Consider the following 12,910-nt stretch of genomic DNA (forward strand, 5'->3'; position numbering starts at 1 on the left):
CTTTTTAAAAATTGAACTAAGTGTCAGTTCAGTCATGGATCTCATTAGACGACCATGTGGCTAAAAAACAGAATAGACTCAGTTGTTCTGGTTTCATTGTCCAGACCTCCACAGACTTTCTCTTCAGCTTGGACAACCTAAGGCCAACCCTAACAACCCACAAAAGTCAACTTAATTCTGAGAGCTTTGTGTCAGATCTTCATCTGTTAAACACTGAGTTAATAGTATTCTTAATCTTGCCTATTAGCTCTACAGGATCCATCTTTTTTGTCGTCTTTAGCTGTACTGATGCAAATACCCAGTTAATGACTTTGGCACCTCTATTTTTTTAGCTAAACACCTAAGCTGGTTATTTGCTCTTGAAAAATTATACTGACTAAACCTTCATGTGATCATGGAGATGTCATTAGGTGCCCCAATACTTTTAGAAACCTGTCCCCTAAATTTTTGAGGCAGATATATGAAGGACAAAACCCAGAGAGGAGCTTAGGAACTATAGCATTCAACAGTAACTCAAAGGAATTTAAAAGTTGCTGATCGGTATCCTGACACTTCAAGGTAGCCATCTGGAATCGCTAAGGGGAGGAATAGGCTTTGTCTTGCGTTTCTTCAGAGCTAGCTTTTCGCTCTCCCCTTACATTCACATTTGCTGGAGATGAGGGCTTCAAGCTGTGACATTTTTTAGAAAATTGAAATGTAGAATTTGAATTTGTTTGAATCCCTTATCTGATTTGGAGTGGAGATATGAATTTAGATCTTCACATCTCTCCAAGTGAGCAGTGTAATTGCTGGACTAGTAGACATTAGGATTGTCAAAGAGGGAGGCAGCTCTTATGGCTCTATTTTGTGAAAAATAGACAAAATACATAATAGGCCCATGTCAACAGGAGTTAGAGTTTGGATGCTCTGTCAGGCAAGTGGGAATGAGGACCTGAGGACCTGATGGTATAAGGCCTTGAGCAGTCCATGTCAGGTGATCACTTTGGTGAGCTAACTTTCCTTAGGAGGCAGGTAAAAACACTGAAGTCATCTGTCAAGTGAATTATTCTTAGCAGTCTGAATATAATTTTTCAGTTTTAATTTCTTTTTCTTCTGAACTTAACCTTCCTTCTTCAGGGCAGAATTCATCATACTTTAATAACCTACCTCATCTACTTGAGCTTCCCAAGAAGGGGTGTTTTGACATTGTTTGTAAATACATTTGCACTATTGGCATATTCCCCGATCTAATTTAAAACAGGCTAAGAGGATTTCTGAAGAGTACTTTCTGAAGGAAGGAGACATTAGCAAAATGCAGAAGCATTTAACAGCTGAGCTGGGTATGATACTTCCCTCTGTGTCCTGCCCAACTTTCCTTTTCCCATCCTTGCTTGCTAATTTGGGGGCTGACTATTGACATACCTCCTCCATTTCCTCCCCAAACACCTTTTACATTTGGTTATCTTTTTTTTTTTGTTTCTGAATCCCACCACATCCTTGCCAGCTATATATAGTCTTCTGTGATCATCGTGCTTCAAAGATGTTCCAGGTCTTCCAGATTGTTTGGCAGTGAAAGCTCTCTAATCAGCTTTGGCAAATGTTCATTTAAGACATATTTTTCCATACGTTATCCTAATGGGTTACCTACAGATAAATCCAGTGACCTAGTCACATTGCTTTTTCCCCTTTTTGGAAAATATCAGACTATACAGATAAAGACTGAAAGGCGTCTGACACTGTTCGTAGCAACAAGCTTATCTGAGCTAATAGAGAACCCATCATCCATTCTTAAGAGCTGGCACGGGTTCCTTTCTCTTTGACAGGTATTTCCTTCTGTGCATCACTTCTTTTCTATTTCAACTTCCTTCAGAAATTGAGTGTGGAACAACTGTGACTCTGCTTCAAAATCTCTTCCCTTCTATTTTCTTTTTTATCTCCTGTTACAACTGCCAGCATAGAACCTGCTGGTCATATACTAATATCTCCTTGTTCTGGTATGTATTGATTTGAAACCTTTAACCTCATCTCTACTTTCTGAAAACTCAAGTATAATGCTTACACATCATAAGTCTATGATTTGAACTGGCATTTATCACCAAACTAGTGCTAAAATCAAGAGCCATTATGGGTGGAAAAGATTTATTCTCATTCCCAGTTAGCTCATTTCTGGGGAATACCGTGATTTACATAAAAGGAAGTGCATATCATTGATGGCCACAGTACTATCGATAAAGACATTTTTCTAATATTTACAAAACAGTCTTTGGGTTCTCTGGTTTTCACAATAACACAAATGTACTTTCTTCTTCCTCTTTCTTCACGGTAGGTGATTGAAAAACATGAGATTTTCAAATCTGACTTATGAGACACTGAGTTTCTGGGTATGTTTGACTCCTTCCATGAGAGAAAATGCATATACGCAGAAAAAGACAGCCCTCTTTTATAGCCTCCTACTGTATTTCTTCACTCCTACAAACTGGCATCTCAGCTCGGTATGCGAACCTGCACCACCCTCAAATCTCACACCTCTCTCTCCCTCTCATTCACACATCAGCAACCCACGTCCTCCCACATCCTGAGCCAGAAGTGCAGCTCCCAGCCCAGACTTGGTCCCTGCAGCAAGGGCTGCAAGTGAAGCAGCCAGTCAGCATGGAGCCACTCACACACAGAAACAAGCTGTTATTAATTGGTGGGCTGAAGGTAACTCCCTTTACAGAGTGATGGTTAAAGCTCAGCTCAGTTAAATGCTTCCCCACACAAGGAGCTGGAAATTGCTCTTCCCACCTGAAAGTGACTCTGAGCCCATGTTCACAAGGGTCATTTGGCCTCTCCAGGCAACAGCTCCGGTGCCAGACCATTCTCACTGTGAAGAAGTTTTGCTAGTATCTGATCAGAGTTTCCCTGCCTGTGACCTGTGCTCATTACCTCTCAGCCTTTCCCTGCGTGCTTCTGAGAAGGGTCTGGCTCGGTCTTTTTTACCACTGCCCATTAGGTAGTTAATACAGCAGGTAGATCCCCCCATAGACTTTTCTTCTGTAGGCTGAACAAACCCAGGTCTCTCATTCACGTATTGCAGTCCCCTAGTCATCTTAGGATACCTCTGCTGGACTTCCTTCAGTTTGACAGTGTCTTTTGTGTACTGGGGAGCTCAGACTGGGTACAGTCTCCAGGTGTCGTCTCAAAAGTGCTGAACAGAGAGAATAAGCACTTCCCTTGACCTGCTGTCTACACTTTTGCTAGTGCAGCCTAGTATGCCATTGACCATCATCCCCCATTAAGGTGCATTGCTGACTCATGTTCAACTTGTCTGCAAACACCGAATATCCTGTTCACCTAGTGAGTTGGCAGCTATGCAGCCCAGTGCTGCAGCAGATGTTCTCTGCTTTCTCACTGAGACTGTTTTTTCTGGGTTTCCATTTCCTTTTCGTGCTCTAGATGAGATACTGCTCCTTTAGCTTCTCCATTGGGGGTGGGGCAGGGGAGGGTAAATTGTGTCTAAGAGTAAGTTTATGAACTTCACATCTAGTGATGCTGTTGCCTCGTTGTGGATACTGATAATATATTACGTGGCCACCTAGACAATATAGGCTATAATTAGGCATACTATTCACACATGCACACAGAGAGCCCCAGACATACCCTTTTGAATGTAGAGTGCTTTTGCAGAAAGCTCAGTAATGGAGAAAAGTCTCCTATAGGCTGTTCCTGTCCAGTTATATATCCACTCCAGAGCGGTCTAATTGCTATTTAACTGGAGACACAGAGCATGAGACTATTCAGTGTTGCGTGTGCTCCATCTCCCAATACTACTAATATTTGTAACTGTGTTGGTGATAGACACTTCCCTGAAGTTTGTTTTGTCTTCGTCTGTACAGCCCAATCTCTTCATGCTGTTACATCTGGCTGTTCAAACCCATTGGCCATTCCTGGACGCTCTCCAGAATGGTTTGCCAAGCCTTATGTCAGAATGATACGTTTTCTTTGCCGTTATTATGTTTCCACAGTAGTTTATCTGGCAGCAAGAATGACAACTACAGCAGGTCACTTTAGGGTGATACAGCACTTCTTCATTATATAAGACTGTCGTTCCTTATAGTATTGTCTTTAAAACTGGGGAGTAAAAAAAAACCTGGGGGGTAAAGGAGGCTTTTGACTGTGTTATGATGGTCAGCATCGTTCCTGAGTTGTGCTGTATAGGCTATGATATGACCTTCCCTCTTCCCCTTCCTGCTATTGCATGATGTTGTCATTTGAAGAGATGGCTGCTTGGAGCAGCAGCAGAGAAGCTGGAGAATGGGGCCAAGTCTCTACCAACTAGAGACCCCCCCAGTTAACTTTAGAAGAACAGCTGTTAAGTGCCTCAGAGAAGTGTTGAAGGGGAAACTCTGGGAGTTGCTTCTTGGAAAAAGGCTGTGCTTAGGCAGTTTCTCTAGAGATTTTAGCTGACAGAGAATCTGTAAGTATTTGCCTTCAGGGAACAGGAGGCAGATAGCCTAGATGATGAAGATGAGTTGTGCTGGTAGAAAACCTCAGCAGGAGTTATATTAAGGACTAAGTATGAAGACCTGGAGCCAGCTGAGAAGGCTGGATGGATATTCTTGTGTTGCTTGTTAAGTTTTTCAGTAAATGCAAATCCCCAGAAGGGAAACGTTCTCTAGAACTTGTCTAACTTGCTGGGAGAATATGAAGGGAGCTGAGAGACATGGTGTCAGCAGGGTTACACTCTGCCAAGGGGATGCGTGCCCTGGGATGCTGCAATGTTGGCTTCCTCCCCATGCAATACGCACAAATGCAGATTGAAGACAGAGACTGCCTTTCACATCAAGAGTGTCTATGTTCAGTTAATATTTCTTTGCTCTTTTGCTTCTCTCTGAGTCATCTATTGTTCTTTGTTCCTAGAGCTTCTCCATGAGGGTGTTCAGTCTTGGTGATATTAATTTGCTTTGTTTTTTGGGAGCAATTGCCATTTAAAGCTATTTGTTAGCTTCCTTTCTTTATTCAGTCTGTGTATTTGACTTGTTTCTTCTTTTGTATCTTTGTCCTGTAAGGATTTTCATGCCTTCTTTTTTGTCTTGCTTCTCTAAAACACCAAGCATCACCTCCCAAATTGCTCTTTATATGTGTGTCCTGAATTATCAACTTCCACCCACCAGACTAAGAAGCACTGTTGTGCTTCCATTGCTCTTACTGTAATTGTACTTCCTTTTCAAGGAAAAAAAAGAAGTCAGCTAGTGTAAATAAGTAATGTGCTCCATTTACAGAACTAGAGCTGTGCCAGGAACAACTTGGGCTTTTAACTGAATCATCTGACCTTGGTTTATATGGTAATGTCCTGGGAGAAGGGTCTCATCTACATATTTATATCAAGACAGACATATTATTAGTGTTCAGTAAAGTTAGTCATAAAGAGGAAAGCACCATCCCAAAAAGTTTATAGAAATGTCAGATATGTATTTAAAAAAAAAAAAAAGAAGAAGAAATGTAGTCTTGGTGGCTTGAGAACTGATTTTTTCTCTTTGAAGTAATAACTATCTTTTTTGGAGGAGGATTGCTGATAACTGAGAAACATATTTCAAATGGTAATGTCATACTGAGACAGTTCTGACCACATAGTATGAGATGGAGCAGGCTGAGTAACTAGGCTGACATTTAATGTGAGTGGTATTAGTGTGGGGGTACTTCTAAGTACAGCTGTCGTTGTGAGCCGGTTCCCAGGGTAGGAGGAGAATAAGAGCAGGCATCCAAATAAATGATGGTGTCAGCGTCTCAGGCTTGAGCACAGGTCTGATTGCTAACAGCATGCGTGGTACCTCTTTGTTCTCAGAACACTGGAGATGGCTTCTCAAATAGCTATCTTTCCATCTCCTTCCTTTCTCAGTGTACACGCTAAGTTTTCTAAGCAGAGATATGGTACGCTCTAGTTTTAGTGAATCGTCTCATCTGGACACAGATAGACTGAATATTCAAAGAAATGAGATTTGCCAGCTATTGAAAGTGCTCCTCTCCCTGCAATAAATGCAGTAAACTGTGGTTATAAAGAGGAAAGTAGAACTACCTCGAACGTGAGACACCACCCAACCAACAACTACATAGGAAGAAATGACATTTTGTCAGTTGATTGTCATTCTCTGAAGGGATCCTATATTCCAACAGATCTGCAGGCAGTTGTGAAACTCATGTAGGCTTAAGCAATGGGAGAAACCATCTTCTATAGTGATGGCCCAAAGCCAATAGAAGAAAGACTGCATTCATCTTTCAGGACTGGCTCGGACTACATCAATGATCCAGAACCTAACCAAGGGGTTTAGAACATGGAGCAATTCACTTGGAAGCAAAAATTTCATGAATTCTTTAGTGATTGATATGCTGATTGCAGTGAAACCAGCAAGTAGCTCAGGTTTTGCAAATAATTTTATGTTTATTCAGAGTTTATTTCTAATACCTGGAATAACTGCAGAAACTCCTGTCAGGTGTCCAAAAAAGCCTTTTCCCATTTTAAATGCATTCATGGTTCTTAAAGGTCCTATACCAAAACCCGACCACCAACTCCTTACTGAACCTCCAGATATTGTTGAAGTCCTGTATAATTATTTCTGACTAAAAGCTGCCTTTAAATACCATGACAGCAATACTGTGCTGTCTCAAATCTTGTGATGTCAATTACAGCTGTGCAAAATTAGTATACAATTTCAGGAAAATCAAACTGGTGGTGTTTTTGTGCTGGTTGTTGGTACTTGTTGGTTTTCTCTGCTTACTCAGAGAAGTCAGACACAACATGCACAGGCTTCTACTCTCATCTTACAACTGTCTTTCAAGCTCAGACAGTATGATAGCATTGTTCTAATACCTGCCCTGGGAGCAGCCAGGCTGCACCTTTTCACCAGAGCGAGCGGGGTTGGACCCAGGCTTCAAGAAATTATCTTTGCTGGAGTGTAGTTAGAATTTTAACGAGTACAGAGTAAAGTCTGACATTAAGGAGGCTCCAAAACGTAGGCCTAATGAAACAGATGTGTCGGTGTTCCATGAAATACTGATGTAAGAAGTTACCTGGATTTGGGGGTCTCAGTATTATTTGTCAGATAAAAGACACAACTTTATCTGTAGTGCCTCAGAATTGTTGTGAAATATTCTAGGCCACATTCTCAGATGATGAAAAAATAGCAGAATGTCATGGAAGAAAATGAGGTTTTATCTATTCTAGATGATAATCTGATCCCTGGAGGGTTTTCATATCATCATAAATTACTATAACACCCATATCCTTCAAACAAACCATCAGTCAGAAAATTGATTTGCCCTAATGCGTCACAGAAGTAGTCGTATTTCCTGTTCTGTCCTTCATGACATACAAATATCTTAAAATAATCATGCATGTAGATACGTATGTATGCATCTATGTTTGTATGTGGTAATTAAATTTTACAGATGAATAGTTTTGCACTGTTTTAACAAAATGGAAGAGCTCTTTTCTTGGTGCACAAAGAAGAGAAACCATGATAAATCAGCCCATGAAAATGAAGTATCCCAGTGCTGACACGGAAACAGATCCTGAGTTTATTAGGCAAGTGGTAGAAAAAGCAAAAGAATGAGTTTTACAGTAAAATTAGACCACTTTCTCTCAGTAGAGCTTAAGTAGTATTGTCTTTGTTATCCAGTATGAACAGCCCATGTGTTTTGTGCTTATCTTCAGGAAATTCAAACGTATATTCTGAGTGGTCATCAGAATTCACTAAAAGGAACAGTGAAGCACAATTAGCTAGGATAATTTAAAATGGTTCATTGGAATTGATCAAAAAATACATAGAGGAGGCAGATTAGCCTTTAAAGAGCTTGGGAATGTTGGTGATCATTTTTTTGGCCATTATATTTGACAAGGGTTACATGTATTTTAATTTCACTGAAACATGTACTCTTTTCTTGCATGTAAGTTTTGTCCAACAAGAAAAAGAGGAATTTGGCCATTTGTCTGGAATTTCTAAATGTTTGGCATCCTGGAAGTCCTAGTGATGTTGCCACCTGTCCTGGTTTCGGCAGGGATAGAGTTAATTTCCTTCCTAGTAGCTGGTACAGTGCTGTGTTTTGGATTTAGGATGAGAATAATGTTGATAACACACCGATGTTTTAGTTGTTGCTAAGCAGTGCTTACACTAGTCAAGGACCCATGCTCTACCGACTGAGAAGGCTGGAGGTGCACAAGAAGCTGGGAGGGGGCACAGCCAGGACGGTTGACCCCAACTGGCCAAAGGGACATTCCATACCATGGGACGTCATGCTCAGTACATAAACTGGGGGAAGCTGGCCGGGGGGGCCGCTGCTCGGGGACTGGCTGGGCATCGGTTGGCCAGTGGTGAGCAATTGCACTGTGCATCACTTGCTTTGTGTATTATTATTAATTATTATTATTATATTACATTATTATTGTTGTTGTTATTATTTTATTTCAATTATTAAACTGTTTTTATCTCAACCCACAAGTTTTTCTCACGGGGGGGGGGGGATTGAGCGAGCAGCTGTGTGGTACTCAGTTGCCGGCTGAGGTTAAACCACGACACCACTATACTCAGATTGACTGTCCAGTGCGTGTACAAGACCTCCAGAGATCACAACATGAGAATGATCGTGCATGTGTTAGTTGTTGTGTCTACTCAGGATTTTCTTAACCATGCTGTTCTTTCTGGTATGAATGCCTCTGTACATCAGTAACTTTATAACTATGTCTGTTTCCAAAAGGCAATGTATGTAGGAGAAATGTGATACTTGTTTCCTTTCTAAGAAGAATTTTATCTTGTCTACTGCTGCACTATTCAGAAGGACAAAATAAGAGCAAAGAAGGATGGTTGCACAGATAAGGCATAAGACTAAAGATCAGGCATGGGTGTGTCATTTGTTTTAGCCAGTGACTCAATTCCCCATATGTAAAGAGGAGATAACTCCTCTTACCATACCATTAATTCACAAATTAACCCAAGCACATAAAAATCTATAGCAATAGTGTGTGTGCCACAAAGCAGGTACTCGTTTATTTCCTAAGAGGCATCTAAGGAAGACTACCTGACTACTTTGACAGCCTAAAAGCTGCAGTCTAAGGAACTATTTTGCCAGCCCTCTCCCATTTTTCCAAACAACAGCACTGTGATCCAGTGTATTGGAAGGTCATCTAACCTGAGGGGACTGAAACAGCTGCTAAATGTCTATATACAACTCCATTTGCTGACCTTCCCATTTATTAAATATTATGTCGGAACTTGCAGTGCCTGAGTACCAAAAAAACCCACCTTTGGAGTTCCTTTGGAATTGTTTGCACCTGCTCACAATCCCTTATTACTAACATCCTGTTCTAAATTTGGCCTCCAACATAGCTGCCCATACGAGATGCACTAGGCTTTATAGAGAAATTATCTTCAGATATTGAAATATGTTGTTGTGAAAAGAGACTTCCTACTCAGGCATGAACGTTCCTCACTCTCTAAATACATACAGTTATCCCAGCTGCTATATACCCTACTGTGTCCTTGCAACTATGGAAAAATCATATCAAGAAGGAAATGAAAGTAAAATTTTGCAATATATGGCAATAACTGCAGCACAAACGACGGCAACGGTATACCCTCCTGCAATGCGTTAACTTCAGCTCTGCTGGCAAAGTGACAGCAAGTTTGGAGAGATAAGAGGAAAGCAAAACAGAGCAAAAGAGATCATCATTTGAAAATGGAAGTAGCAGCCTCCACTTCTTTGGGTGCGATGAGAAATGACATTAGCTTCCTCTCTGGTTTGAACGTGAAGGCAAATATTTTAATACAATAAATCAAGGACAAAAGCATGTGAAATGCTGAGAACTTCACAACTCTCTGAAGTACCTTGCAGTGAGTCTGGCTGCAAAAGATTGAAAGGTGTTTGGTACATGGAGAATGAATGACCTTGCAAGTACCTATTTACTGTAGGAGGTTTACTGTATATTTCATGCCTACCAAACAGTATCTCCTATGCCTCCCACTTGCCAATTAAGTCATTCAGCAAAACCAGATTGATTTCCTAACTGCACTACAATGTTTAATCCCTGGACAGAGCTGAAAATCCTTTTTATAGTTCTTTAAGATTTATGGGGGTATACATTAATGAGGATGTCTTGAGACTGTCTGAACAAATACATCATTAATAAGCATTTAAGGCATTATGATATCTGCATTGTCCACCAGGAATTCAGGAAACTTAACTGCAACAAAAGCACAAAGATTGCTACAGCTCCATTTCAGTGTCTTCCTAGAAAATACTCGTTACCTCCGGAAAGCATAAGGTAAATATGCAAATACACATGTACACACAAATATCCTACATCCCTTCTTGCTCTTTTTCTGATTATTCAATAACTAGGACTTATGTTTAACTAGGCAATTGGATCATTGGCACCAAAAGCAATTAGAACTGTCTAATATTTTCAGTCAAAACTAATGATGGAATTCCAGAGCCCTGTGTATCATTCTGTCTTCAGTATGCCTTGGGATTTGGAGATCCAGCTGTGCACTGACAAACACTTGATAAATTATGCAACAGGAAGCGGTCTCAGTAACTTCATTAGGCTTTCTTATTTTCACTGGATTGTCATCCAGCTCTCCACACATCACCTACCAAGCAAGTATAGTGACTTAGCACTAGTGCATATGATGTATGGAACAGGGAAAAAGCAATTGAGGTCCCTGTGTTTATTTACATGATATAATCTGTAATTGATAGATCCTTTTCTGAAAGGTGCTTTGTACAGACTAGTAACAGTAGAACAACTTTGTCTCCCTGCTCCTGAATAACAGAGAGGAAGAAAGGTTTCTTTAAGATTCTTAAAGGGCTCACATTACCTTACTACAGGGACATCCTTTACTGTATCACGAAGCCACTGTGGGCTTGTGACCAGTCCCTGCAAGGGATTCCAGTTTATAGATGGGAAACTGAAATGCTCGTGTATCTACAGCAGGGAACAGAGGACAGCGCAGAGATTCCTGGGCTACTTACATCCATGAGATTCAGTGCAACACCTTGAAGAGAAACTATCCAGGAACACCGAAATGGAATAGCTATTGTCATGGTGCTTTATCTGATCCAATAAACCTGCCTCCCAGAAAGAGCTAATTGGGCTTGGGCACAGGGACATTCTGGGAGTCCACAGATTCTGGCAGAAAGCTTCACCGCAACGTATAGATGCATTTACAAGGGAGAAAACAGTGACCAGGTAGGATGGTCTGTGACAGAGGAGGAGGTAAGCTCAGTCCCCTTGAAGAGCCTGGACCCTGCCCCAGCAGTCGAACAAGGAATGTGACAGAGTGCGACCTTGCCAACAACAAGCATCAGTTTGTTGTGGCAACAGGGCAGTTATGAAGGCAGCCAAGGACAGAATCTCTGCGGTCGTTGTGTCCTCGCCTTTGAACTGGAACAGCTGCTTTCACATTTTCTGTATGGAAACCCTGTGAAGAGGAGCCTGTTGCCCTATGTTTAGCCTGCTACCTGCCCTGTCTTTGGACATCAGTTATCCATGGTAATCAGCTTACTTTACTTTCTTCCTCTTCTCATCCTCTTCCTCAAACTCAATAACAAACAAATTAATTCTTACTTGCCTAAATCTTTTTTCAGATGTGAAATCTATGCCTTATAGCACTTTTATAAAATGCAGCAAGTACTATGAGCCTGGAAACAAGAGGTTGAACTCTTAGTTCACATGCTGAAATGTCTACCTAGCTCCAGTCAGTTAAGAGGATAGTATTGACTTCTAGCTAATGAATAGATGTACCCTACAAGCTGTGATCTGACTATGCTGGAGGCTGTAAGAAACCCCCCAGTCTAAGGTAGATTTTCAGTCAAGCTTTATTTCCGTGAAAGAAAAACCATCCTTCTTTGAGCTGCAGAAGGATATTGATTATATAACATTTTAAAGAAGCGTGATATACTATTCTTACTTCCTGGGGGCCCATAGCCAGCTCCACGGGTTACTGCAAATGGAATTGCTGACAAATTCTCATCTTAAAAAGCCTACAAGTGAGATTTTCAGAAGATCTACCTACAGACCTATATCCAGTGATTTATTTTTTTTTTTATTCATATCTAGGCAAGGAACATGATGGAATGTAAATGAGAGTTAAGCCCCTAGCCACTTTCGTATACACTCCAGTTAGCCCTATGTGTATGTGCCTACAGTATTCTCAGAGTCACTCCTTTTCTTACATATGGGTCACCTGCTTCATTGTCAGCACATAGATGTCCCCGTTCTGTTCCAGAACATCCCTGGAGATGCTTTAACAGCAGTGGAGGTCTCCCATGTTGAGACAGGAACTCTGTTTGCTAAATACCAGGAGATACAAGGAGATTTGGAAGAACTCGGCGATCTAGAGGGATCAGAATATTCATTCCAAACAACTATGGAAGAGCTTGAAGAAAATCAGAAAGATATTCAACTTACTTTACAGGAACCCCAGAACAATGATAACAAGAAGCAGCAGCATGAAAAGATGGTAAGTGGAAGATACAATTCTTCCAGATGTAAAACTACAATGCATCATGGAACATGTAGATCAGCCAGGAAATTCAGTGTGTGAAGGAAAGTGAGGATTGTGAGACGCTTGAGTTACTTCTCAGAGGTAAAGAACCTCAGTGGCTTCCATTTTGTTGTTGATCTGTACACTGATCTGATCAGTGTTGATCTGCTCGAGGGTAGGAAGGCTCTGCTGAGGGACCCGGACAGGCTGGATCGATGGGCCAAGGCCAACTGTATGAGATTCAACAAGGCCAAGTGCCGGGTCCTGCACTTCGGCCACAACAACCCCATGCAGCGCTACAGGCTTGGGGAAGAGTGGCTGGAAAGCTGCCTGGCAGAAAAGGACCTGGGGGTGCTGGTTGACAGCCAGCTGAACATGAGCCGGCAGTGTGCCCAGGCGGCCAAGAAGGCCAA

The 12,910-nt window shown here is 41.3% G+C and overlaps 1 protein-coding gene across 1 annotated transcript in view; it reads left to right on the forward strand.

Annotated features, from left to right (window-relative positions):
• The first annotated feature begins 11,205 nt into the window (after nucleotides 1–11,205).
• TMEM247 (transmembrane protein 247) overlaps nucleotides 11,206–12,910 on the forward strand; it is a 7,678-nt gene continuing 5,973 nt past the window's right edge. The window contains exons 1-2 of the mRNA XM_009320924.1: nucleotides 11,206–11,328; nucleotides 12,240–12,473. Of these exons, the coding sequence (XP_009319199.1) occupies nucleotides 11,206–11,328; nucleotides 12,240–12,473 (357 nt within the window). The remainder of the gene's footprint in view (nucleotides 11,329–12,239; nucleotides 12,474–12,910) is intronic.

The sequence above is a fragment of the Pygoscelis adeliae genome, unplaced genomic scaffold (assembly GCF_000699105.1).
Source record: "Pygoscelis adeliae isolate BGI_AS28 unplaced genomic scaffold, ASM69910v1 Scaffold233, whole genome shotgun sequence".
Lineage (NCBI taxonomy): Eukaryota > Metazoa > Chordata > Aves > Sphenisciformes > Spheniscidae > Pygoscelis > Pygoscelis adeliae.